The 25,785-nt window shown below is 40.7% G+C and overlaps 2 protein-coding genes across 5 annotated transcripts; one reads left to right on the top strand and one right to left on the bottom strand.

Moving 5' to 3' along the window:
* Window positions 1-4,191: 4,191 nt before the first annotated feature.
* Window positions 4,192-12,516, top strand: LOC115738605 (serine/threonine-protein kinase STY46-like). Of its 3 annotated transcripts, none has more exons than XR_004015131.2 (15): window positions 4,192-4,632; window positions 5,202-5,316; window positions 5,932-6,029; window positions 6,132-6,251; window positions 6,966-7,020; window positions 7,570-7,680; window positions 7,775-7,822; window positions 8,301-8,476; window positions 8,553-8,660; window positions 9,188-9,261; window positions 9,390-9,565; window positions 10,168-10,266; window positions 11,663-11,743; window positions 11,876-12,068; window positions 12,235-12,329. XR_004015131.2 is itself a non-coding variant. In XM_030671264.2 (15 exons), exons 1-15 carry the CDS (start codon window positions 4,331-4,333, stop codon window positions 12,379-12,381), a joined length of 1,764 nt encoding a protein of 587 aa, XP_030527124.1. In that variant the 5' UTR covers window positions 4,195-4,330; the 3' UTR covers window positions 12,382-12,516. The 3 variants fall into 3 exon arrangements, 2 of the variants coding, with proteins under 2 accessions (XP_030527124.1, XP_030527126.1); XM_030671264.2 differs by having other exon boundaries at window positions 4,195-4,632; window positions 12,015-12,068; window positions 12,235-12,516; XM_030671266.2 differs by having other exon boundaries at window positions 4,196-4,632; window positions 10,171-10,266; window positions 12,015-12,068; window positions 12,235-12,516.
* A 3,370-nt stretch (window positions 12,517-15,886) lies between these two features.
* LOC115738606 (hippocampus abundant transcript-like protein 1) lies at window positions 15,887-25,016 on the bottom strand. 2 transcript variants are annotated; one of them, XM_030671272.2, is made up of 14 exons: window positions 24,790-25,016; window positions 20,768-20,879; window positions 20,455-20,567; window positions 19,962-20,084; window positions 19,659-19,864; window positions 19,348-19,423; window positions 18,969-19,055; window positions 18,777-18,857; window positions 18,588-18,620; window positions 18,442-18,495; window positions 18,323-18,364; window positions 17,569-17,647; window positions 17,418-17,488; window positions 15,887-16,595 (listed from the first exon to the last, which is right to left on the bottom strand). In XM_030671272.2, the coding sequence occupies exons 1-14, from the start codon at window positions 24,952-24,954 to the stop codon at window positions 16,509-16,511; spliced, it is 1,329 nt and encodes a 442-aa protein (XP_030527132.2). In that variant the 5' UTR covers window positions 24,955-25,016; the 3' UTR covers window positions 15,887-16,508. The 2 variants fall into 2 exon arrangements, with proteins under 2 accessions (XP_030527132.2, XP_030527130.2); XM_030671270.2 differs by lacking the exon at window positions 24,790-25,016 and adding an exon at window positions 22,295-22,688.
* Window positions 25,017-25,785: the final 769 nt, after the last annotated feature.

Genomic DNA, 25,785 nt, shown 5'->3' with positions numbered 1-25,785 from the left:
TTATTTATTATTTTAAAAATTAAAAAACAGAACTGGAGCCAACCTGGAATCGGTCCCTTCAAGGGCTGGTTCCGGTTCCACCTTTTCGTGGAACGGGAACAGCCGGTTCCTCGGAACCGGCTATGTCTACCTATATCTATCTTAATTGACTCGTAATTCATTCATTTAAACTTTTGAGTGAATATGAATTCAATTGAATATGGTGGTGGGCTCAGATTTAAGCTTTCTCTTATAAAGATCTCCCGAGCGATGGTATTGGACTTCTGTTGCGTGATCCCAATATTTTAGAACATGTGCATTGATGTGCACGCTTTGAAAAAAGCCCTAAATCATGCATAACTTAAAAGGGGAATGTTGGCTAGGCCTTGGGCCATCAAGGCAATGGCCAGGACCTCGATGCTCATGTACAGGACATCTCCGACGATGATTTGTGGGTCCCCAACAACAGTGCGTGGGACCCTGGTTTCCGAGCCTGGTCCTCGGCTCCCACATTGGAGCCTAGGTTCCCACCGCTCATGCACGGGATCCTGGAGGTGGGTTCAAGTCTCCCGATCAAAGACCGACTTGTGACTCTCAAATCCACTTAGGCCTTGCGATTCTACTCGAGACATTTTCTTATATTATAATTTCAATGCTATAAATATTGAAAAATGACCTCCATATAATTTATAGAATACGATGAAATCTTTTTCATTTGGCTTGGCGATTTTTTCCTTTTCGACATTAGTCGTTTTCTTTCCAGGCCCAAATCGAGGGACTGTCCGGGATACACTCGACATCTTAGGACGTGCATGACAATACTTCCAGAGCAGAAATCCATTTAGTTATGCAATTTCTAGAGTAAAAATTCATTTGGTTATGTAATTTCATTTTCCTATCTTAGGAATTCTTTTTTTTTGTTCCAAAAGTAAATTTGGAATCACTTGAAGGAGTAAAAAATAAATTACTTCTCTCCAAAAGTAGAAAAATCAATTTATGATTCTAGAAATTAATTTCTAGAGCGGAAGTATTGCCCGGGCGCCCTTAATTCGGCCCTCGAAGGAAAGCGGCTTATTTACAGTGAATGCCAAAATTGGCTCCAGTTTGACACATAAATTCACGTCTGGCGAGTGAATTGACTCACGCGACCCACTTCAAAGTCAAAAATGTATGCTGAAGTAAACTCATCGCCTGCACAACATCGGGGCGTCATACTCAATTTTAGAAGCTCAAAATATCTCGTATTCTCGATTGATCTCTTGTCATGACTAACATCTATGATAAGCTTGAAATTTTTTAGTCGAAGGCACATCAACGTAAATCGTGCGACGTTTCGAGTCCAGGGACGATTGGAAGATCGTCGTCCCCCCCATATATTTATGGAAATCATAGAAAGGGACGTGCAAATTAGTGTCGAAATAAGTAAAACAAGAGAAAAAGATAATACAAGTTGGTACCTTATGACCCAAGTTCTTATTGGGCCCAAGAGCGATGGAGAGGTTAACATTAGTAATTCGCAATTTGCCAATTCCCCAGGATGTCAACATCGCTTTCTTTATGCAGCCCCAATTGTGAACCGGCACGCTTGCCCCCTCCCTTTAGAGTAAAAAGCCTGGACTATTGTTGTGGTTACTTTGATTACAAGATCAAGGGGTCCGTTTGTTCGAGGGAAAGCTGCTTTCGGGAAATTGTTTCATGACTTCCCGACGTTGGGACGACGGAAAATTAATCGATTCACAAAAAATGTTTTTCATGAGTCGAGAACGATAAGTTTAGATCGGAGGAAAATGATTTTTCCTTTTGGCAAGAAGGAAATCATTTTCCCATCATTCACCGGATAAATGATAAAAGTTTATTTCGTGAAAAATGAATTATTGAGAAAACATTTTCCTAATAATGATAGTTAGCATCGCAAACCGAAAAAAAGAATAGACAAAAAATATTTTAATCATTTACGAACATATGGAAGCGCAAATTATTTGTCGCATTGAAAACATTTCTCGTTAATTGATATTTTAACGGAGATATGGGATCGACTTTAGGAAAATATTCCTCGTTTTTTTTTTTTTTTTGGTCGCGAAATGGACGAGATGAAGCTTGATGAGAGAGATAGGGAGCGCGCGCGACGTCGTTTTACCACAAAGCTGAGGAGAATCCATTTTCTTTTTGGGGAAAAGCATTTGGGTTGCTGATGAGCTTGACCATTTTTTTTTTTTCGGTCGGGATGAGATTGACATTTGATGGGAACTCTATGTTGGGAGTGCCAATGAAGGGCATTTCTTGCCATTGTTATCTCTCTTCGTAACATTAAAAAAAAAAAAACTCTCCGTTCGTGACCTTTTCCACTTTTCCCTTTGCATTTTTTTCCGTCCATTGAAGGACATCATGACTTTTGGCCGATGCAATAACTTTATTCAATTGATCACCGCAGTAATTTAGCAAGGTTATGGATCGTCGTAAACGAATTGCCGAACTTATTTCATGCCACCTAGCTACGAATATCCTTTGTGGAGAGGATTTCATGGTTGCTCTCGTTTTTGATCGGGCTGTGCACCAACTTATTTAACGCCCTAATATTGGTCGTTAACGGTGGTCATTCTTCCCTCGCTCTTTTGCCAATCGAAACAAATGCACTCGATTTAATATATCAGAATAAATACCCCTTTTGGTTTTGATGGTTCGGATATGTTCTTACATCCTTTCAACAAAAAAAGGATGAAGCTCCTCTTTTATGCTCTCATGCCCCCCCCCGTTCTCCCAATGCCGATCTGTGTCTATCTCACTTGATCTCTTCTGTACACAATAGAACAATTTCTCCCGATCCATTTTCATTCTTCCTAGATCACAAACGACCCTCAATTGTCCATCTCGACAAAATTAAGTTTCCGCGCTATTGGCTGCAATTTAAGGCAACAAGACTATTCAATTCGCGACAAAAATAACACTCTTTTGTTGTCACCGTCCGTATATCCTATGATGATTTTTTTTTTTTTTAACGTGATGGGAAAATAGAATTGGATTTTTTTAGTAACACTAAAAATTGATGGAAAGAATCATCGTGTTAAAATTAGGACAAAGTATGTATTGGCCGTTGACTTGACGAGATAATTAAACCACTAATACCTTGATTATTTTAAAGAAAAAACACAGTAGACGAAATTACGGGGCTAATTCTCGTATTGGTCGGTCAAGCAAAAAAAAAGGACGCCAGTCCACACGGGGAGACTTCGGTTGACGCGAAGAGGCGGGATTTGAAAAGAGTCAATGATAATTATTATCCAGATAGGCCCGAGGCGACACAAAATTAAAAATAAAAATAAAAATGAAAATAAAAAATCGTGTCCTTTTTTGATTGGACGCTGCCACGTCGGACATGATGGGGGGAATCGCCACAGCGGGAAAGGAATCTCCACATATGGATAAGCTGATTGCTAGATTCAATGGGGGAATATACTTTTCCTCCGCTTTAATGCAATATGCAAAGCGCAACTCGTGACATAAAAAAAATCAGCTTTTCCTTCTCTCTTTTTTTTCCCCCCACCCCAACTTAAGTAATAATTTAAAAAAATAATAATAATCTTAAGTGGGTGATGAGACAACGGGAACGCCTTATTGGACATTGTTTAAAAAAAAATCTATATTAAAAAAACAAAGAGTACCCAAAAAGCCGTGCGATCGATGGGTCCCACCTCATTCTAAATCCGTGTACAAATTATCGTAATGCCAACTTTGGAATTTTTCGCGAGAAAAGAAATACCGAAAGAAGGAAAAGACGAAAAAATGAGAAAGAAATGCCTTTCTAAAAAAGGTGGTGGGTGATGCGAGGAAGCAAGAGCCGAGGGGACTGTCCGGGGCATTTGCTCCGATGGCGATTGATGGGGATTTGAGGTTAATGATTAAATTAATTGTTAGGACAATGTGGGGATTAAGAACCACAAATCATCTTTGTGTTCTGCTACGAGACATGTGGATAAAGATAAATTAACGGGGGGAGGCCGTGGGGTTGATATAAGCAAAGCAAAGCGGCATTGTTAAAATCCACGTCGACAAGCATTGGCGGAAATGGCACTGGGAGGGTGCGCACTACGCACCCCCAACTTAATTAACGTTCTAATCCCTCTCTCTCGATATAACTAATCGCGCTTATAAGAAAACGAGGGAAAGCTTACGCGCACACTGAGAGAGGTTAGAAGGCCATGGCTTGGTTTGTTTATAATAACATGCAAAGAGCGGCTCGACTCCAACTCTAGCCAATTTCTCTCTCTCTCTCTCTCTCTTCGACTCTCGCCCTTCTTCGTCTCGTGGGATCTCCGGCGGTGCGGACGGTGGGGGGGACACGTGAACCGCGTGCATGTCGCTGATCGGTGCTGGCCTCGATTCGGAACCGGGGAATAGCGTGGAGGCGGAAGGGCGCGGGGAGGAGCGTTCCCGATTCGAGCTCTCCTGGTGCGTTCCCGCGGCGATGGAGGAAGGCGCGGAGAGTTGCAGCAGCGGGATAGTGGATTCGGGCACGCCGTGGGATAGGCATAGGAGGCGGAAGGTTGATGTTTACAACGAGGTCCTCCGCCGACTCAAGGAGGTGGACCACGAGGAAGCGTCGCGCCCCGGTTTCGAGGATGATCTCTGGGCTCATTTCAACCGCTTGCCGATTAGGTACCGCCAGCGCCTGGCTCTTTGACAGTTTTCGTTCCATTTTCGGTAGCTGAGAAAGCGAGGGAAAAGATTTTGCGACGCCGTAGATGGACGGATTGACGAGTGACTCGAGTGTTTTTGCTCGAATTAGGTGAAATTTGTTTGTACGACGATTGTTCATTTCCTTTTGTGTGCCATTCGAGCTACGAGTCTTGGTATGGGCTGTTCAGAAACAGGTTCCCTGTTCCGGGATGGTTGAGTATCGAATTCGTGATTCTTAGTCGTCAGCAGTTTAATCACGAATCATCTGAAGTAAGAAAAAATTCACATTTTCAACGAATATGTTGCTCTCTACTTGCCTTAACTTGGACCAGCTATTAGTGTTGTGAATTATTTGATGGCGAGCTTGACGGAGAGTCGTGGGTTCCCGGTCCATTGGTTGGAGCGCACTTGTGTTCTCTGTTTTCATTGTATATTTTCGTCTTCTTTCTCTTCCGATTGCTTCCAGTAAGAAACTGGTGCTTGGAGGATCTTTATGGTGATGGTTAGCTAATGCCTCCTCTGGTGGAATCTAATATGTTTGACTGTAGATATGCTTTGGATGTGAATGTGGAAACGGCAGAAGATGTTCTTCTGCATAAAAGATTACTTCACATGGCAAAGAATCCTGCAACTCGACCAGCAATCGAAGTCCGCCTGGGGCAGGTAACAGACTTCAATCACGAAGTCAATTGTCCAGAAGGTCATCAAGCTGATGCCTCATCATAATTTACATTTCTCATTGATGCCTTAACCAATATGCTTTCGTTACGGGAAGTAAATATAGGTCTCATAGCTCTTTGAATGTCATTTCTTACGCTTCCACTAACACTACATATGTCCATCGGCCATTATATTCAATAAGAAAGCAGATGTGTTTCTTAGTTAGTGATAAAATCGTTCTCAAATGCATGTTTGCCTTGTTTTTTAGCAGGTGCCACTCTCCATTCATTTTTGTGAAAATCCATGCTTTGCTTAGGGTTGACAGCTAGTACCTATATTAGAATATACTCCTTTTTTCACATTGTTTTTTTTGCCTTTGGAGTGAGTTTTGGAAAGTCAGTAAATAGGCACAATTTCTGACCTGGTCTTTATAAAATCTCTCGAGAATCTTGTCATAGATTCTTGAGTTCTCCTTGTGTTGATTCATTGTCTAAAGCTTCTCATTCCCTGCATCTTTCACTTCTATATTTCCATAAACAATTACTGTATTCATTTTGTTCAGTTGTGGTAGCACCTTGAAGGCTGGAACACTCATGCTCTTCGCGATATTCTATGCAGGTCTCTTCTGTTTCCAGGCATAACTGTGGCGATTCTGTTCATTCAACCTCCCCAGGAAATGTTGATGCATGTTTTTTTAATTACAAAAGAAGACAGAGGTCTGCTTAAATGGTTTTAGCAGAAAGTTCCACTCTTTAGTCACTAGAATGTTTATGTTAGATCCTTTCCGTTTATGATCTTTCCTTCTTTTCCTCTCTCAGTATCCATCCACTTCCTGATTTTGGGTTGTCCTCTAAAATGGAAGTCGAATGTGAAGGCACTGATTTACCTACTCAAAATTGGGATAGTTCCACCTCTGGTTCGCAACATTCGGTCATTGGGTGAGTTTGCCTGGAAGCTCACTGTTAGTGACATCTGCATATGACCTTACTTAAGATGATACTCTGTAGCATCTAATTTAATTTTCCTTTACTCACCATCTTTAAATCCACTAAGTTTTCTTGAACATGAACTCTCTGCTAAACTACTTAATCTGAGGATTTGATAATGTCAAATGCCATCTGCGTTTTTCTGTTCATGCCATATGTTCCTGTTCCACTTTGTGGAATGGCCATCTAAATTTGGACCAACACCCTTTCAGAAGACTCCAGATTAGGCTGGACCAGTTTAGCAAACTTTCTATCGCCATTCAAGAGATGGTCAGAGACAGCTTTAAAGTATAACCAGCATGAGGAGAGCAAACCACGATAATTCCTAATTAGACTGAAGCCAAACTTATTCCTCATCATTCTTCTCTTACTGGAGCTGTTTTTGAAGATTATAGAAGGGACCCGGAGAGAGAGAGAGAGAGGTTTAGGGTGTGTGCGGTGGGTGATGGTTTCACTCTTTATGGTAGAGAGAACATTATTTTTTACGTCTTCCTTTATTTGTTATGAATTAGCTTCCTTTTCCAATGAAAATTGATGGTTTGTGATCATTCCATCTAATTGAAAGAATTTGGTTAACTGTGTAAGAAACAAAATTGTCTTTATCTAGTCTTGAAAACATGCTCTCCTTTCTTACTGGGATATTCTGCTGTTATTTCATCAATTCAGGACTATGCATGAAGTGACGATTTCAACAAATGACAAGCGGAAATTTCTCAGCCAGGTAGCTAAATACTGCCAGCTCTTCTGCAAGAGAATTGACTGCTTCCAGATCTTTAACTATATATTAGATAGATTGAAGGATTTTCTCTGGAAGAGCACGCTACTACGAAATAGCGTTTAGAGTAGTACTGCATTTTGACATGTGTAAAGAAACATTCATGATGCTTTACCGAGTTTAAGATTGAAAATTTGGACAAGTCTGGTATAAAGTAAACCAAGGAGTGAACTGCTTATACCTTGGGAAGGGCCAAGGGGATAAATCATGATTTACTTGTCAGAGTGGTGAGCATTTCCATTGTATATTGCCATTCCTCTGTATTTTATACTGTCAACCAAAAGATTTTGTTGGCGTCATTACTTAATATTGGCATTCGTAATATTGCCTGCATGAGATTAAACTACTAGCAAGGACAAAGGTATAACTGAGATCAACTCCAGCACAGGCTACAATCTGAGAAAAGTACTTCATAAGGAGAAGATTGCTTAAGAGGGTCCAGTTTGTTGAGGTTCACTGCCTTATGTTTCTTCTCATGCTTGTTTGTGAATTCAGTTGACATCCTCGATGTCTGAGATAGGGCTGAACATTCAAGAAGCACATGCCTTCTCCACTATAGATGGCTTTTCCTTGGACGTTTTTGCTGTTGATGGTTGGGAACGGGAGGTACTACTATTTATATTCATATGGAAAATTTCAGTCTTGAACATATTTCATCAAATCTAACTTGCTTTTCCTATGTGTTATATCTTTAACAAAGACCGAGGAGCTTAAGGAGATACTGAAAGAGAAAATGTTGATGATTGAGGTAACACATTTGGCTGCTACTTTTAGGGATATATTCCATGTTGAAAGATCATTTTTGCTGTTTATGTCCTGATTCATTGTAGCTCAAATATTTTGATCTTTTCGACTGCTACTTTTATGGGTGAATTCGCTGTTTATGCTCGAACTGGTTTGAGTTTGTGGTGACAATTTTGAGCTGATTAACGTTCAACAATAATATTAACAATTGTCATGTGCTTGCTGCACCACGTATGGAAAGCTACAGCACTGGTAATCGACAACAATTCTTGATTCAAATGTTTCCTTACGAGCAACATGGTAGGTTTAGTTCAGAAGTATTTTCTTTTGCAAGCTCTCTCTTCTTTTACTTTCTTTTAGGCTATTGGTTAGAAGCATACACGATTTCATTCTCATGGGGGAAGTTCTGTTAAGTTCTGCTGTTCTGTAAAATCTTGATTTATAAATCTTGGTATCAAGTGATCTCTTGAATATTGGTGCAGAAGCATCCGCAGCTGAAATGCAATGGTAGCTCTGACACAGACAAGCAAAAGCAGAATGGAATCACGTCCAACCATAACCATGTAAATGTCTCCAGTGAAGGAAAAGATGTCTGGGAAATTGATGTAAACCTGTTAAGCTTTGAAAAGAAAATTGCATCTGGATCATATGGCGAGTTGTGAGTACTTATCTTCCTACTGCATTCTTCCATCGCTTACAAGTGGTTATTATGTGTTATTAGTTCATTAATGTAGGTATAAAGGCACATTTTTAAGTCAAGATGTAGCCATCAAAGTTCTTAGGACTGAGCATCTAAACAATGCCATGCAGCGGGAGTTTGCCCAGGAAGTCTACATAATGAGGTTTGCTTTGATAATATTCATGATTTTGGCAGGAACGTTATTGTTTCCTTTTCCAGCTTTTTTTGGGATGACGCCCATATATGTAGTGTTCATTCTCCTATTATGGTATATTGTCTGATTCATTGAGTTGCACATTCTTATTAGTTATTGGGAGTGTTGTCCATCAGAAGCTTTTTGTTAGTGCGAGTGAACATACTTTAGTGTTGTATCCAAATCATTGCATTAATTTTTTCTATGTATCTTCTTTCTCTGTGAATGGCAAGTAAGGCTAGCTATCTTCCATTTCCCACTCTTATTTTCATGTACTTGTGTAGAAACACGTGCACGCAGGTGCACACGCCACGTGCACTCATGCATGTGCTCTTTAATATGCAGTGATTCAACTGCTTCCTTTGAGAGAGAGTAAAACTTGCTTCTTTGAGAGTCATCTAATTTCCTCATTTACTGTTCTCCTGTCCTGACCTATCAGCTCCTTGCACTGACATATTAAGAGGTGCTGTTTGTTCATTCTTTTTGATTGCTTGCAGGAGAATTAGGCATAAGAATATTGTGCAATTCATCGGTGCATGTACTAGACCTCCAAGACTCTGCATTGTGACAGGTTATATCAGTTCCACATATGGAAATATTCAATAGCAAAACACCATTTTCTGTTAGCTAGAATTGAAATTTGATAAGAAATCTGAAATTTCGAATTTCAGTTGTCTTTTTTCTATCTTTTCCTCACAGAATACATGTCTGGTGGGAGTCTATTTGACTTTCTGCATAAGCAAAATGATGTTCTCAAACTTTCAACTGTTCTGAGACTGGCAATTGATATTTCCAAGGGAATGAACTATTTGCACAAGAATAATATCATCCATCGGGACCTTAAGGCTGCTAATCTTTTGATGGATGAAAATGAGGTAAGACATTAATCTTTCAAATCTCATTGTCTCGTCACTTTCTCTGTTGATCTAGCTTTCTTTCTTGTCATAATACAGTTCTATTCAATGTTGAATGTCGAGATTATAAAAAAAAAAAAAAATTGCATTTTTTAGTGTTGAAGTCTTTTAACCATGCAAAAGAAAACTAAAACCAAGATCAAGATTGGTTTCTGGATGATGAAGATGCAAAGTTGCTTACACCATCGCTTATCATGTGATGTAAAAGTGAATAAGCAGAAATAGAGCCACACTAAGGAAAATCAGATGAGATGAACAATGACAGTTCTGGTCTGAAATGAAATTAGAAAAAATTATCATGATTAAGAATGTTTAAACCATTTGACAAAGACACCAACTTGCATGGGGATCATATATGACTAAGCCCGTCGCAACTAACATTGTGTAAAAAATGCATTTCATTAATGTTGTTAAGTAAAGGAGGTGTTTAGGCAAGTGCTGGGGTTGGCCCCACAGCAATGTAAACCGCGCTTCTTTTGAGGGATAATTGGATGACTCTATGTTATAGACCTTTCATCAGTTGAAGGTTTCGCTCAAACTGAATGCGCAAATGACCATTGCAGCAGGTTGTTAAGATTGCTGATTTTGGTATTGCTCGAGTTCAAACTCAGTCTGGCGTGATGACTGCTGAAACTGGAACTTACCGTTGGATGGCTCCGGAGGTAGGCATTTGCGAAAATATTTATTTTATATTGTTTCTAGTGCTTTCCCTTTGTTTTTGGGCGAGGCAATTTCTTTCAAAATAAAGCGACAACAGGGAGGACTGCATTTTCTTCTTTACTAATGCTGGGATTTGAGAAGTTGATATTAATCGAGAAAACGCTTCCTTGGGTAGAGGTTGAAATTCATTCGATTAACTTGCATTGTCAAGAGAAAAGAATTTATCTCCTTTTGCCTCACAAAAGAGAGTACCGCAAGAGTTCAGAAGCAGAAGGCTTGTTGTTATAGGAGACGGCAGTCCTGATGTTTAATGACTCAAATTCTCACCAAGTAATTGAAGTTCTACTTCTGATGCCGGAGCAGATATGGACATCCTTAGAGAGACAAAACTAAGTTTTAGATGTTGACATGAATTTTTCTAAACGATGTTTCTGTGATTTTAAGATAACCGGATAATGACATGTTGTGAAAGAACTGGACCGTATATCGAACCTTCCCTGAAAAGTACTCTCCAATTTTCCAATGGAAGCTCAACTACATTATTACTTTAGAGTGCATTGTCACCCTCCTGGTGCTGCCACTGTTTTGCCACCTCTCCTTGCCCTCTTTGTATCTGTAGGCACAATGGATCCTCAAAAGAAGTATCCTTTGGAGAACCATACCATTGTGATTTCATAATTCCTTTGCCTCGTATTAACATTATGCAGTTTATTATGCACAGTAAAAGATTTTTCATTGATTTACCCAGGCAAGCTCATGTTGAGAGAGTAATATAAATAGAAAGGTTGAGAAACATGTATATGTTTCCCAGAAAATGAGTGATTTGGAAAATATTTTCCAAAAAATATCGCTCATAAAAGTAAATGAACGAAAAATATTTTCATCGTATAGGCAAATGTTCAGACCCAATTTGTTGTCGGTAATGAAAATATTTTTCATTGATTATTAATTTCAAGCGATACATGCAATCATTTTTAGGAAACTATTCGAAATTGCTCATTTTCCGCGAAACAAATGGAGCCTAAGAGTCCTTTCCTAAGGTTGGTAGGTGGTGCTTCATTCAAGCTGCTAGGGAGTGTCTCCTAGTTTATCTCACAGTACACAGTTCATTTGTGAATGACAAATTGTAATGCAAGCTCATGAGTTTTATATTCCTGTCATTTTTGTTCTTTTGTTTACATTTTACTGCTGTACTCGTTTGCTTACCAGATAAATTTAAACCTTAAAGATGTGAGTAGTGGCTACAGAACATTACAGCACTAAGTGTCGCTGGTCTTTACGTGTAATATGCATGGGGCAATGAGTTGGATGGATCTCTAAAACAGTCTTAATACTCTTCACAAGTATTTTCTGCATTGCACTCGTGACATGTCCATGTATGGTGTTGATATTTGGAAGGTTATTGAACATAGACCATACGATCACAAGGCTGATGTCTTCAGCTTCGGAATAGTGCTGTGGGAGCTGCTTACGGGAAAGGTAACATAATTAACACAAGTTCAAGCAATGATTGATAGCAGGCTTTTGCCTTATCCGCATGAACTTGCGCTTGTACATGCACGTGAGCAAATATTCTCTTATCACTAAACTTTGACCTAGTGGCCTCCACAGAGGATGCCGCTTCGAGTCAACTCCCTCTTCACACTCAATGAGCAGTTATTCTGCTACGTTGGTCCTGGAGGGGATGGCCAGATATTTCTTCTTCGTGAGTTCAAGGTCTACTATTTACTGTAATTGGTGGCTGGTGCAGCTTCCTTACGAGGACTTGACGCCATTACAAGCCGCAATTGGTGTGGTGCACAAGGTACCTAAGACTTCCCAACAAATTGCCCATCTTCGTAATCCTGTTACTAGTTTATGAATATGAATCTAGAGGAAGTTGACAATACCAAAATTGCAATGGTAAAGTTCTTAGATCAGTCTGTGGGAGTTCACAGCAAACAAATCGTCACAACGAGCTTGCGTTTCAGGGTCTTCGGCCTACGATTCCAGAGCGTAGTCATCCGGACCTGGAGAAGCTGCTGAACAAGTGCTGGGAACGAGAGCCTTCCCTGCGACCCGAGTTTTCTGAAATCGCGGAAACCTTGCAGCACATTGCAAGGACAGCACAGGATTGACTGTCCACCGAGTATTTGTTGTCCACAGAGCAGGGAATCAAGGGCTGTCGGGGAAAACCAGAACCAGAACAAAGGTGAAATAGGTTAATTGTAAATTTTGTAATGCAAGTGGTCACTGCTAGGCTGATTTCATTCCGATTTCGATCCACGGGTTTTTGTATTTTCTTTTGGGAAGGGAGAAAAAGGGGTTTGTGTAGCCATAATCACAGGGTTGTTTCGAATAACTTAAATACCATGTCACAGCCATGTTAATTTTATGTCTCGATTTTGAGCTGTCTGCGAAACTTGGCTAAATTGTTTTCGGACGAAGGGACTCACTGATGGCTCGTACGAGAGTCCAAAAGATTTGGACGTGTGGTTCTTTAATATACCCACACATGAGAGGAAAGTCAATAAAATAATATATTTTTCTACAAGACATAAGAGGGGCACAATTCTGTTTCACCTATGGGGGGCTAATATAGTCTTTGTGTGAGAAATAAATTTTGCTTCCTTATCTCTCACGTCTCTCTCATGCCTGCAGAATTAGTACGGTAGATAAAGAAGACCTTCTTTTCAAAATAGTAACCGCGCACAGTGGGGCTCCAAGAAAAAAGACGAACTGAAAAAAAAAAACTCCTGAAGGCGCCGAAGGACACAGACGTTTTCTTGAGTAGCCGCACGGTGGAGCCCTTTTATTGACCTGACGGAGGAGTTCAGAACATAGTGATACGCGCTTTGTGAGTTTTATATTCAGTCGTGTTGTTTATTCGTAAACAGCTAGGGACTTAGGTATAATCTAAATTTGAAAAAATACAAGCATATTAAGCGATTGTAAATTCGATTTTCCGATTATAGTGAATTATTCTTGCCGACTCTTCCCGTAGATATAGGTACCGATATTCGGATCGAACCACGTAATCTCCGGTGTCTTTTATCGTTTCACGTTATTTTTATTTGCTTTAATATTGACTTATTTACAAGATCTTGATTAATTTTCGCGCGTTATATTTCAACACAGCATTTGAAAGAAGCTGGCTGTGTTGAGACAATCCTGAAAACTAGATAGGTTGAGAAGAGGAGAGGATGGATCTTTCACCATCTTCTTCACCTCAAGTTACCAAAACACCCCGGCCACGAACTCTGTTTAACCTTTTCTTGTTGTCTGCCGCTGACCACGCGGACTGCCATCACTTCATTGGAGGTGGTTATGCCTCCGCGGTGGACCAATAGTTCAAAGATTGAAGAACTCAACAAAACCTAAGGTTTGACGTCGAGATTTGATTCAATTCTTGTCGAATGATAGAAATAATTAGGGGCAATGACATGCTAACTGCAGCATCATTATGTCAGTTTAGACCTTTTCAGAAGGAATTATTACTTTTTATGTAATATGATCTACGACTTACATACTTTTAATCTTCTTTCGTAATGCTCGGAACTTTCACGGCATCCACCTGTTAGACCCGTAAATTTTCACAAATGATATTTCACAAAAGAAAAAAAAAATGGTACCCTTCTGCTTTTATTTTTTTAATTTTGGCTTAATCCTAAGTTGCACTTTCAAATTGTTGCAACTACATAAATGAGAAACACGCCTTCCAAACTGTGCTTGGAATTTGAACGAAAAAAAAAAAAACTGTGCTAGGAAATTATAGGCTCAAGCAGACCTAGGCAAGCCCAATAGGCCACTAGGCCCATAATATCAAGCTACTGTAAGTATTTCACCAAATTTGGACTTCTAGTCGAATCTACTAACGTGCAGTTCATCGGCAATTTACCAGCTTACATTTAAAGCTATCAAAACTTCTTGGTGGTTGCCAGTATCATACATTAACAATATAAATTAGTAAACTACGGATAAACCGCGCAATATCAAACTTGAATGAAGGTAACCCTATCAAACAATTTACATAGCTTGGCGCCGATAATACCCACGGATAAATTAACACGTAAAAAATTCACATTTTCATTTTGTACTTGTAAGTTCCACTGTTCATTGGTTTCTTTTAGAATATTACCGCAGATTTTAATCCGCTGGTAAAATTCATATAAGGTGGTAACATATTCATCACAACACATTGGCTAATAACCGTTTCAAACATTTTCAGCAACATAATGCTGGTAAATTCCAATGTTCATTGGCTTCTTTTAAAATATTACCGTAGATTTTAATCCGCTGGTAAAATTCACATAAGGTGGTAACATACTCATCATAACACATTGGCTAATGACTGTTTCAAACATTTTCAGCAGCATAATACTAGTACACTGAATGTAAATTGGCAAATTTGGTATCTATTGAGGCTCCATTTCGCTTTGCAAAACACAAACGGTTGGAGAAATATGATTTTTTTTTAAATGATCTCTTGCATCGTCTAAAATAATTTGGTAATGAAAAATACTTTCATTATCGACAACCATTTATGTCTCAATATTTTTGTGACCCATGAAAATATTCTTCTTTCATTTATTTTTTCAAGAGATATAAGCAATCATTTTCAAGAAAATATTTTCCAAGTCATTCATTTTCCACAAAAATAAATGCACCCTTTGGATATCTATAGTTCTAATAATTTTTTATAACCACCGATAAAATTGAAATGTAAGTATTCCTAAAAAAAAAAAAAATACAACAGCTTGATATTTATAATACAAGTAAATTAAGTCATCCACAAAATTTAAAAGTTGTTAACTTATGAGAAAATTGTCCAAAAAGCCCTAAACCCATTGCAATTTTTCCAATTCAATCTTAAACCTTTTAATTTTGCCAATTAAGTCCTAAACCTTTCAAGTTTTGCAATCTAGTCCATTTAGCCAATTTTGACCATAAATTACTAACATGGATTACGGTCATCCTACGTGATACGGCCAACATGACGTGAACAAAATTTAATAATATAATGCTTTTTGAATTTTCTATTTAATTTTTATTTTCTTTCCTTTCTTCTGATTTCCTTTACTTTTTTTTCTTCCCTTCTTCTATCCGCCGCCATCAAAAAGCCCGGCCCCGCCTCAGGCTAGGGCTGCCCTTAGCCCCTCACCGGGGTCGAGCGAGGGACGCCTAGGCCTGTGCCAACCGATGGAGGAAGAAGAGAAGAAGAAAAAGTAAAGGAAAACAGAAGAAAAGAAAAAATAAGTGGATAAAAAAATAAATTAAAATAGAAAAAATAAAATATTATTAAACATTGTCCACGTCAAAGCTGGCCATGCCACATAGGATGGCTAATGTCCACATCATTGACTTCCGGCTAAAATTTACCAAATAATAAAACTCAATTGGCAAAACTATAATAGATTTAGGACTTTGGACAATTTTCCCGCAACATACAAACATTGATAGATTATAATGTAAGCCAAAGATCTCTTCCAACATTTACCGTAGCTTCATATTGTTAGTTTAGTCCTTGTCTTTTCCTACAAAAAGCCAAGCAAAGGCTAATTCGTGATCTATCCATTCATAGCTCTACCTTCATACATAGTGACAAGTATACTTTGACAACTACGGTAAAAAGCCAAATAAAAGTTCGATAAGTACTCAAGATATTGATATATTTAAATGCAAGCCGATAACCTCTTAACACGAAACAGACTAAACAATCTGCCATTTAACGGATATTTACTAACACGTTTTACAAATTACTGTCATACGATGAATTCTACCAACCAAGGACAATCAGTCGGTCATTTCACGTGGGAATCATTAGAATCGTCCTTGAGATACCCTGCGTGTCTTGATGTTTTGGTAAAAATGCTAAGCCACAACATCTCATCTGCAAGTTGGAGACCAAAGCTTTCCCATGTTTCATCATATATGATGCAACGGCTTGCTCCCCAGTAATACACGCCGTCCATCTTGGGTGACCAGAATTATGCTGCGAGATCCATTTTCTCTACCCCTTCAGGCACAGCTATACCTTCTGCTTTGAACTCAAACGCCAACTAATACTAACTCTAGAGATTAAAAGCTATGACGAGTGCTATGTCGCTAATGGTATTGCAGAAAACTTGCCCCCATTAGAAAATAAACACACTCTTGACCTTAGTACACTATTTTACGGGTGTAACTTACATGGACTGATACCTTACTCTGGAATTGACCAACGGCCATTCGTTATGGCAAAACCGGGCATTCAGATCTTCAGAATCTAGGCCAGCGAATGGCAGTTGCTAACTCTGCCATCTGACGTAGGAGGAGCCACTCTCATCATGACACTCTGGACAAAGGCTATCATCTACAACAAAAATGAGATTCAATATAAATTTTGCAGGCGAAATAACAGTAAATCAAGCACATTGCTTGAGGGGGTTCAGCAATATCATGACAAGTTCTACAGCATTCTCCTTTCCCTGCTTTAGCGTGGCATGTTAAGCAACTGACCATCTGTGTTTTACATCCACAAACAAATAGTGGAAACTCATGTAAATCTCACAAGATATAGATGCTGAAATGTAGAATAATCCATTCAAAAGAACCAAACAGGCATTTGGTTACTACTTAGTTCTACACACCACATGTATGGCAGAAATAAGCATCAGGAATCAATTCAACTAGCTCATAGGACAAAAGACAACCATTAACAGCTTATTCATTTCCAACAGGACTAGCATGTGACGTGAGGTGGAAGAATTATTCGCACACTTAATTATAATAAGCTGACTCACTAAAGGTTGCCCATGTCAAATGAACAACTTTCACCTAACCATAACTAGAGAGAACTCGAGCAAGATCATTTTTGGCTACTGTGATGACAATTCATTCCAAGAAAACTGGGGAATTTTGTGACAACTATAAAGGAGATAGTACATATACATTCAAAGGAACTGAGCTTCTTCTTCTTCTTCTTTTTTCCGTCAAATAAAGGAACTGAGCTCGTCATGTAAGATGAATTGCAAAACTTCTTGTGCTGTTCATGGAGGCTAAATTGTTTGATTTGATTTGCATTAGACTGTTTGGCTAGCTCGTTCTTGCTCATTTTTCGAGCTTATGCTCACAGAATAAGGCAATGAGATGAATCCTCATTGTAGATACGTTGAATCATAGTTAACAATCTTACCGAAGTGAATCCAATGCACATGATGCTGAAACCAGGAAAATGGAAGGGTGCTTTATCGGAGAGGAACAAAGCTGGTACAACAAATGAATAAAATCTAGTTAGCTTAGCAGATCAGTAAGGCATTAGGATTAGCCTCGAATATTCTGGTTACCTGTCAATGGGGAGAAAATCAAGGGAGAGACAACATTGGCAAGTTGGCAAATTCCTGAAATGCATCCTTGAGCCTTGCCCTACGATAAAGCAAATGATAACCGATTTGTCAAATAGTAGGACAAATGGACATAACAAGTGATGAGCTCTTTTCTCTTCATTGTTGAGAGGTAACTCAATACTCCATACATGTTCATGCATTTCAAATAGAACTTTCTAACATCATTCTGTATACAAGACCCAATTTTGTATTTGATATGTGGGATGAAGCCATCATGCCAGTTCAAATTCCCATCCCATGATTGGCTAGCTATTGAGCTGAAATGGAAGTTCCTAATGAAATGGTCATGCAACCTACCAATGGTATGCCTTTTCCTCCCAACTCCACAAAAAACACGTGTATGATTTTTTTCCTTGTTTTAACACAAAGCTTTTCAACATTATGACTGCATTTTCATTCTATTCTTCGAAGTTCCAATATCAAACACAAGAAAGAAGTATGACGATCCCATGCGAAGTTCCATGTCAAACACAAGGAAAGAAGTATGTCAACCCAAACTCGTATCCCACTTCATCATTCCTATGTAAAATGGCATCCCCTGAAGAGTTTCATCTCAAAAGGAAGTGTTTAACGTTCAAAGTGAGAGAAGGGACGCCAACATTCACATCTAAAGTAAGTAACATTTTGGTGCGAGCACCTACCATACTTTTGGGAAAAAATCTTGAAAAAAACGTTAATTCCACTTTAACACTACCTGCTCACACGAGCCAACTTGTTTAGACACAATAGTCCGCATCTGCAATCATTAAAGTTTGATTAGAAACGACACTTAACACTCAACATCTGCGAAAGATCTATGAAGAGTGTACTCACACAAGGGTGTGAGAAGACGAACAGAACAGAGAACATAGCAGCAGCATAAGGAACCTATCAATTTCCAGAGTTTCAGCCACATTTTGCCATTGGTTGAAGTCAGACAATGCATACAATTAACTAAGGAAGAGAAGTCAGAGGATTACCCAAGAAGCCCACGCAACGCTGTAAAGAATCATCTGCAATTACGGCATGCCAAACACAATTCAGCGGGAGGAGAATTAGCAATCACAATACAAATCTTTTGCACATGTATCGGAGGTTCAATAACTAGGCAGGATGCAGTTACACAAGGCGATGAAGAGGAGAAGGGGGAGGGGAGGGGGGTTACGTACGTGTGCACAGTTAAAAAATAGCCCTATAGAAAGCAGTCTTGCCTCTCCTATAACAGGAGCCAAAAGGGGCATGATAAGCAGCTGCACAATTGTTACAGTACCAAAATCAGCCAAAAGGGGAGCATCGAACCTAAAATTGCAGAAAAATAATAGTGATGCGCACAAACACTAAAAGATTAGAGCCCGAAATACCTGAGAAATAGTACCCGCAATCCCAGATATCACCATTAGGTCGGCAAACTGATTCTTGTTAAAGTGAAATTGAGCCTTCAAGTAGTACTGCGTGAGAAAAAATAAAAATTGTTCCAGTGAGCTAAATGCCTGTGACAAATTAAATGTCTTGCTATTACCAATTAAATCAAGCATTGACTACACATGGTATCATCTATTGTACTGTCATTCTCATTCTTCAACCTCATACTCAAGGGACGGGATAATTCAACACTAGATTGAATCTGGCATAGTTGTATTAAAATTCACCACAATTGACCAGACAGCCGAAAAATCTATGTTTGTTAACGGAGGATTAAATAATTCTGACCCCCGTAGACAAACAAAAGTTGAGAGGTACCAGCATTGAAGCATGAAGACCAACGTCAGCGAGATTGCCGAAAAAGGCCACAATTGCTGCTTGCAAGAACGTCAAGCTGCAAATTAATTACGCGGTTATACGAGAGGTGGTATTACATGCGTAAGCTGCAAAACAGAGATACGCCATGCAGCACAGATAGGCGAATTCTGCCGCATTTAATCCCAAAATCACATTACGCCCTAACCATCCGCGTTAAGTCTGTCAAGAACAGAGATGGATGCTTTTCATTTTTTTTCCCCGCGCCTCAAGTTTTCTTGTTTTGGAATTCGACATCGAATTAACAAACTAACCTGCTCCTTAACAAGGAGACAGTGTCCCCCAAGGAAGGCGCCTTCTTGAACACCTGCGCCTTATTTGTATTATCGTCGTCCGGACAAGCACCGTCCAGCTTCCCCTTCGGGACGATCGGGGCAGTTAAAGGATGGTCATCGACGCCGGAATCGGGGAGGAAAAACCTCATGTACGCCAGGGCGGCCACAGCCACCGCCGTCGCGACCTGTCCGCGACAAGTGATCGTGAAGTTCAAACACAAAGATTCACGAAAACGGTAAACGAGTTCATGCGCAGAGAGAAAGCGAGAGAGAGAGGGAGACCTGGAAAGTGGAGGGAGTGGAGAGGAAGCGAGTGGAGAGGTTGCCGCAGACGAAAGCGGCGGATCCGATGCCGGAGAGGATCCCGAAGGCGGAGGCTCTTCTTCCCGCGGGAACGTTGTCCGCCTGGACATTGGAACGCGTGATTCCGCCATGAACGAAACTCGAAGCGAGCTTCGGAGCTCTTCATCGAGGGAAACAGTACTAAAGCACTGGACACGACTCGATGCGCGATAGAAGGGGCGAAGACAAAAAAAAAAAAAAAAAGCGAGGGAAAATGACTTTTTCTTTTCTTTTCTTGCATTATTTTGAAATTTAGATACAAATCGAGGGACTGAAGATTGAATTCAGATTATTACAGGGGTCAATTAATAAATAACCCAAAATAAGACATTGCGCATGACCAACTCTGCCTTTGAAATTAAATTTTCACAAGACACGATACAACGGTACGATATTCATTCGCCGAGAAGAGAAAAGGGGGAAAGTTGTTTACCACGTAAGCGAGGGCGAGGCAATGAACGCTTCCCTCGCAAAAAATGGCGGTCAGAGTCCGGAGCACGTAGTACAAGTAGAAGAAATTCCTCGACCTACTATAAGCCAAGATGGCTGCAAACCGAAAAAGTCACGAGTAAGGCACCTCGGGAAAAATCGCCTTAATTAGATCGTCGGTGTCGGCAAATATGTTAAGCGACAATTTCGTGCAAAGATACCTTAAATTTATCCAACATTGTGGTAGGTCTATCTATAAGCTATGATTTTGAAGTTGCAATTTGACGTGAATCAAAGCGGAGGGATGAAGCCATTACCCAAGGGGAAGATGGTGAAGACCATGGGAATTGTGAGCAGAGCTTTCCTCCCATGCTTATCGGAGAGATTCCCTATCAATGGCATCACCACCAGCGAGCCCAATCCCACTATCTGCATAAATTACAGTTGAGCCCATGAAATGTCAAAGGCTCGTTTTGTTTCACGAAAAAATAATAATTAAAAAAAATCGCTTAGAAAAATGAATAAACAAAAAACTCAATAATGAATTTTTTTTTCATTGATTAATTATTTCATGCGATATGAGTTACCATTTTCTAGAAAAATATTTGCCAAATTATTCATTTTTTGCTAAACAATTGGGGTCTAATAGTTGCTACTTTCGCTAAATATACCATGTCAAAGCATAATAAAAAATGATCGTAGTACGACATTCTTCGGACATATCGTGTGTAAATTGCAAGGATTTAGCTGCAGGAGTGCATGTTATAATTCCTTACCGTATGTCCATGCTATTACAAATATATATATAGTATATATATATCGGTACCTCCCTTTTATTTTACCCAAAATACCCTTTAGATTCAGCGATTCTCACAACAAAAAATCTAGAAATGCATGCATTTGAAATTAACATGCTGCCGGATAACATCCAGTACATTGGCACGCTAGAAATTAAGCCTTCTGCCACTTTTGATTCACGAAAAAACTGTAGAAAAGGAATTTTCCAGAAAGATTCGTTGAGGTTGAGGAGATGGTGGAATAACCACACAAGAAAGTCAAAAGAAGAATGCAAGACACACAAAGTGCGGGGCAATATCGTCATTTGGGAATTCCTTTTTTTTTTTGAATTTTTTCTGTCTTTAAACAATTTAATGTGGCTAGAGGAAAATATTGATGGACCATCAAACAAAAAGGGGTCGTCGAATAAAAGCTCAAAGTTGGGGGAACCGTCGATGGGTGGGCTCCGCCAAAGGAGAATAAAATGACACGTGGCACGAGCGTGGGTCCCTCATGAAATATACAAGATAGGAGATACAACATTCTAACGACAGCGGGCCCCACCCCCTTGAAATCCGAAAGGAATGACTATTATTACATGCTCCGAGTTCACATAAGCTCGGCCTTTTATAAGGTCGGGATTTGGTGGGATCCACTGTATCTAATGGCCGACAAGAGAGAGAGAGAGAGAGAGAGAATTTCATCTCGGTGTGGTTTCAAAGGTTTTTTTTTTTTTTTTTCTGCACATTGGTTTGAAAGTTCAACGCAAGAAGTTATTTCAAGCATTGAAAAAGAGAGGTAAAAAAAAAAACTTATAAGCTTCGTGACTGAAAAATCCCAGTGATGCAGCAAATGTCATGATCCCATCAACAAGAGCGTAACATAATACTTGCTAAACTATGTTAGGACTAGTTGCCCAGCAACCGATCGTCATGATGAGAGAAAAGAAATGGCTGGACATGGAAGAAGAACCCTTCGTTAAAGAGTGATGAAAGATTCGGGTATCTTACAGGGAGGAGAAGAAGAAAACTGGAGGGCAAAACCTAAAGAGAAGGGAGAGAATTTACCACTTGTTGGATCCCAGAGAGGTAAATAGCGAGCGAGCACTGAGCTTGCCCCGGACAGAGAGCAGAGACGGTCACGTCGGTGATCACCGGAACCACCATGGTCGCCGAGAATAAACCTAGGAAGTATGTCATGTACAGATGACTCAACCTCGCCACCTCCTCCTCCATCTCTCTCTCTCTCTCTCTCTCTCTCTCTCTCTCAGGCACAGAGAAGAGGAACTGACTGATCGACTGTGTTGATCAAGCTATCAGTATGGAACAGGAGGAAAAGGAGCTAGCTTTAGCTGAAGGCACGATCGTCGGTTTAAAAAAGCTGCGAGTATCCTTTAAAGCAGGAAGGAAGAATATGAACTCGATCGTCGGTGGGATCTCCCCCGAGTTCATTTATTGGGCACGTCATTTTCGAAAGTGCTCCGGCAAAAAGAAGGAGAGAGATGTGCTTTGGCTCACAGCACGCAAAGTGGATAATGACGGGGGAGCTTCTACGGTAATTGATGCGAGTCGATACACAGCGAGAGCCATTCTGGGAACAGAGGCAATCCAACCCACTGCTCTGACGTATCGAGACGGGCGGAAGTGGTAAAAGGCTATTGGGCTCCGACACACTTCAGATTCACAGGCCAATGGTCAAACGAGCACATGCGCGACGTCCGCTTCGCCCGATGCCGCGGTCGCTGAGACAGCGATATCGACGTAGCTTGCGAGTATTTCCAGCAAAAGAACGAAACGGGTCTCGCTCGAAGGAACCGGCCCATTTGGACTTTCTGCTCGGTGTCTGTCTACCTCCACGGCTCCCTCGTTTGGGTTAAAAACCATATGGGGGAGGACTTCTCGGATAGCTCTGGCGTGCGATTAGGTTATCAATTGTCGATCCCTTCATGTGGGGAAGTCTGAATCTAAGCCAGGGTCAACTGCAACAGAAGACACCGACCCTTGGAAGCGGAGGCAAGAAAGACATGCTTGGAAGCAAGGGAAAGAGAGAATGAAAAGAGAAATACTAAATAATGAAAGAGCATGATCAAGTTCATGCTCGATGGAACTGGCCAAGACAACCGAAGGACGAAGCCCACTATGTTAAAGCTGAGAAGAATTTGAAGGTTGGAAAACCTTTGTCGTGGGCCGGAGGACTTTACAGACCTTTCACGTCGTGGGTCGGGTTGATGAAGAGGGTACTTAGAGTCCGACACTGTTATGCTCGGGTCGGTGGACCCGAGTGGGAAAGAAAATACGGAGCTGTTCCTTAAACAGTATGAGCGGAAAAGCCGAGGAAAACGCCATTGCGGACCCTGGAAAGCGGGTACCATGGTACCCGAAGAGAGCTCCAAAGCGCTCACCACGCGAAGCTAAGGGGAAGTTTCGCTCATGACATATAGCAAGATCCGAATCGAAAGCACATCCAAATGCTAACCAAAGTTTTTGGTCACGAGCTACGAGGGTTGGAAATAAAGCACGTCGCCCTATCAACCACGAGCTTGTCTTGGGTCCGGAACAGGTATATATGTACCTGTTTTGGTCCGATAGGAAATGGGTCCGGGAAGTCGATATGGGTTCAGATGTGTGATTCGAAAATGAAATCGGATGTTGTTGGAGCGAGAGATGGAGCCAGGTTGGGATTGCGGAAAGATGTTCGACCCGTGACCCGCTCTCTATATGAACTTTTGGGAAGCTTCGAAATCAAAGCGACATGATTTGCAAGGGGATGCTTCGTTTGTACCTAACGAATTCAAGCTTCGTCCCTCCAGTTAGCTGGAGGGAGAAGTTTTGTCCGAAGACAGAAGGTGGTGCAACTAATGTCTTCTCCGTGCAGCAGTGACTTTAAAGGCACGACCACTATCTGGAAAACAGCACCATCTGGACATGAACTTGACGTGGTTTTAGTTAAGTTCATGGCCGACTTAAAAGAGTGGAGGTGAGCCCAAAAGGCATGCATCGTTCCATGCATAGGGCGCATTCGCTTAATGCATTTATCAGGCTGCTTAACGACGGAGGGATTCGCCTATTTTTCACATGAAGCTCATCAAATTCAATAGCTCAGACGAATATCGGGTGCATACACTCGATACGGTCATTAGTTTTCTCGCAAACAAATGCCTACAGAAGTCGAGATATGCCAAAAAACGACTATTTTGTAGGAAAAAAGAAAGAGCTATTATTCCAAATATAAATTCTTTCTTAAGTTATATTTCTGTCGCTTTCATGCGTAAATAAATTATATATTTAGGTGAATTCACTCGAGATATTTCCGCGATATATGAAACTAGTAGGGTCTAGAAGGCTTTGAACATCCTCGGCCAAGGGGAAAAGAAAAAGTTAAAAAGCAACTGCATTTTCTTCTTATGACGATATCAACCTTGACTAAGAAACCAAGAAGCTACGACGCTTAGTTTACAGATCACAAGCACGCCATTCCACTTAAAACGACAAACCGCACTAATTCACACGCATCGAACGAGACGAGAAGGGGCGGCGCTCAGCCAGGAGAAGAGTTCACGTACCGCTTGCTGGAACCCGGAGAGGTAAATGGCCGAGGAGCACTCGTCCCTGCCGGGGCATATCGCCGCCATCGTGACGTCGGTGATGGCGGGGGTCACCATGAACGTCGAGAAGTTGTGGAGGTATATCGTCATGAACAGGTGGCTCAGGCCCCTCACCCTCTCCATCTCGCTCCCCTCCCTCTCTCTCTCTCTCTCCCTAGAAGAAGTAGTAGCTGTGAGATCTGGACCGACCACCAACCCGACGGTGACGATGACGACGGGGATGATGAGGGCGGGGCGATCTCTTGTAAACCCGCCCGACTACATAGGCAAAAGGAGGAGGGCCTTCGAGTGACTCACTCTTGCTAAGGCAGCGAGGCCTATTTGTACAACAAAGGGACGGTAAATTTAAACAGTTCCGCGGAGGGGCAAAGCGTGCACCTTTTGCCGTTTCGCCGCATTTTCGTCACCCATTGGCTCTTTGTACTCTTGTGCATTCGTTTTTAACTTGCCTAGAGTTACCCGAAGGTGACCCAACTTTGACCACAAACCAATCAATTAATGCCCCGTGGTGTAGATCAGCTGCGTAGTCAAGTGGATCCTAATAAAAAAGGAAAATGCTTCAAAGACGGTAAAATCTCAACCGTAATTCCAAACACCATCATTTACATAAAGTACTTATCGATCGAACAATCGTGTGATCAGAAATAATTGACAAGATCTTTGTCAGGTTGTCGAGATAGTTGATCCCATCTTATTAATACATAAAATATTTTAATTATCCTCGAAATTAGTACTAGGAAAATGGGTCAAAGAGATTTTTTTTTTTTTTTTCTTTCTCCCTTTTTTAGGGAAAGGAAGGAGGTGTTGTTGTCTTGTCTTGCGGGGCTGGTCAACAATCGGAGGGGCGAAAGAACCGGGGAAGATGCGTAGCTTGGAAGTGGATGCAATGCAAAGGGGAAAAGGAGAGGGCGCTAAATTTTGGGCCCATTTGTTGGGGGGTGGCGTGCAGGTCGT

The sequence above is a fragment of the Rhodamnia argentea genome, chromosome 2 (genome assembly GCF_020921035.1).
Source record: "Rhodamnia argentea isolate NSW1041297 chromosome 2, ASM2092103v1, whole genome shotgun sequence".
NCBI classification, from domain to species: domain Eukaryota; kingdom Viridiplantae; phylum Streptophyta; class Magnoliopsida; order Myrtales; family Myrtaceae; genus Rhodamnia; species Rhodamnia argentea.
Note: the sequence above shows the minus strand (reverse complement) of the source record. Positions and strands in the feature narration are given on the sequence as shown.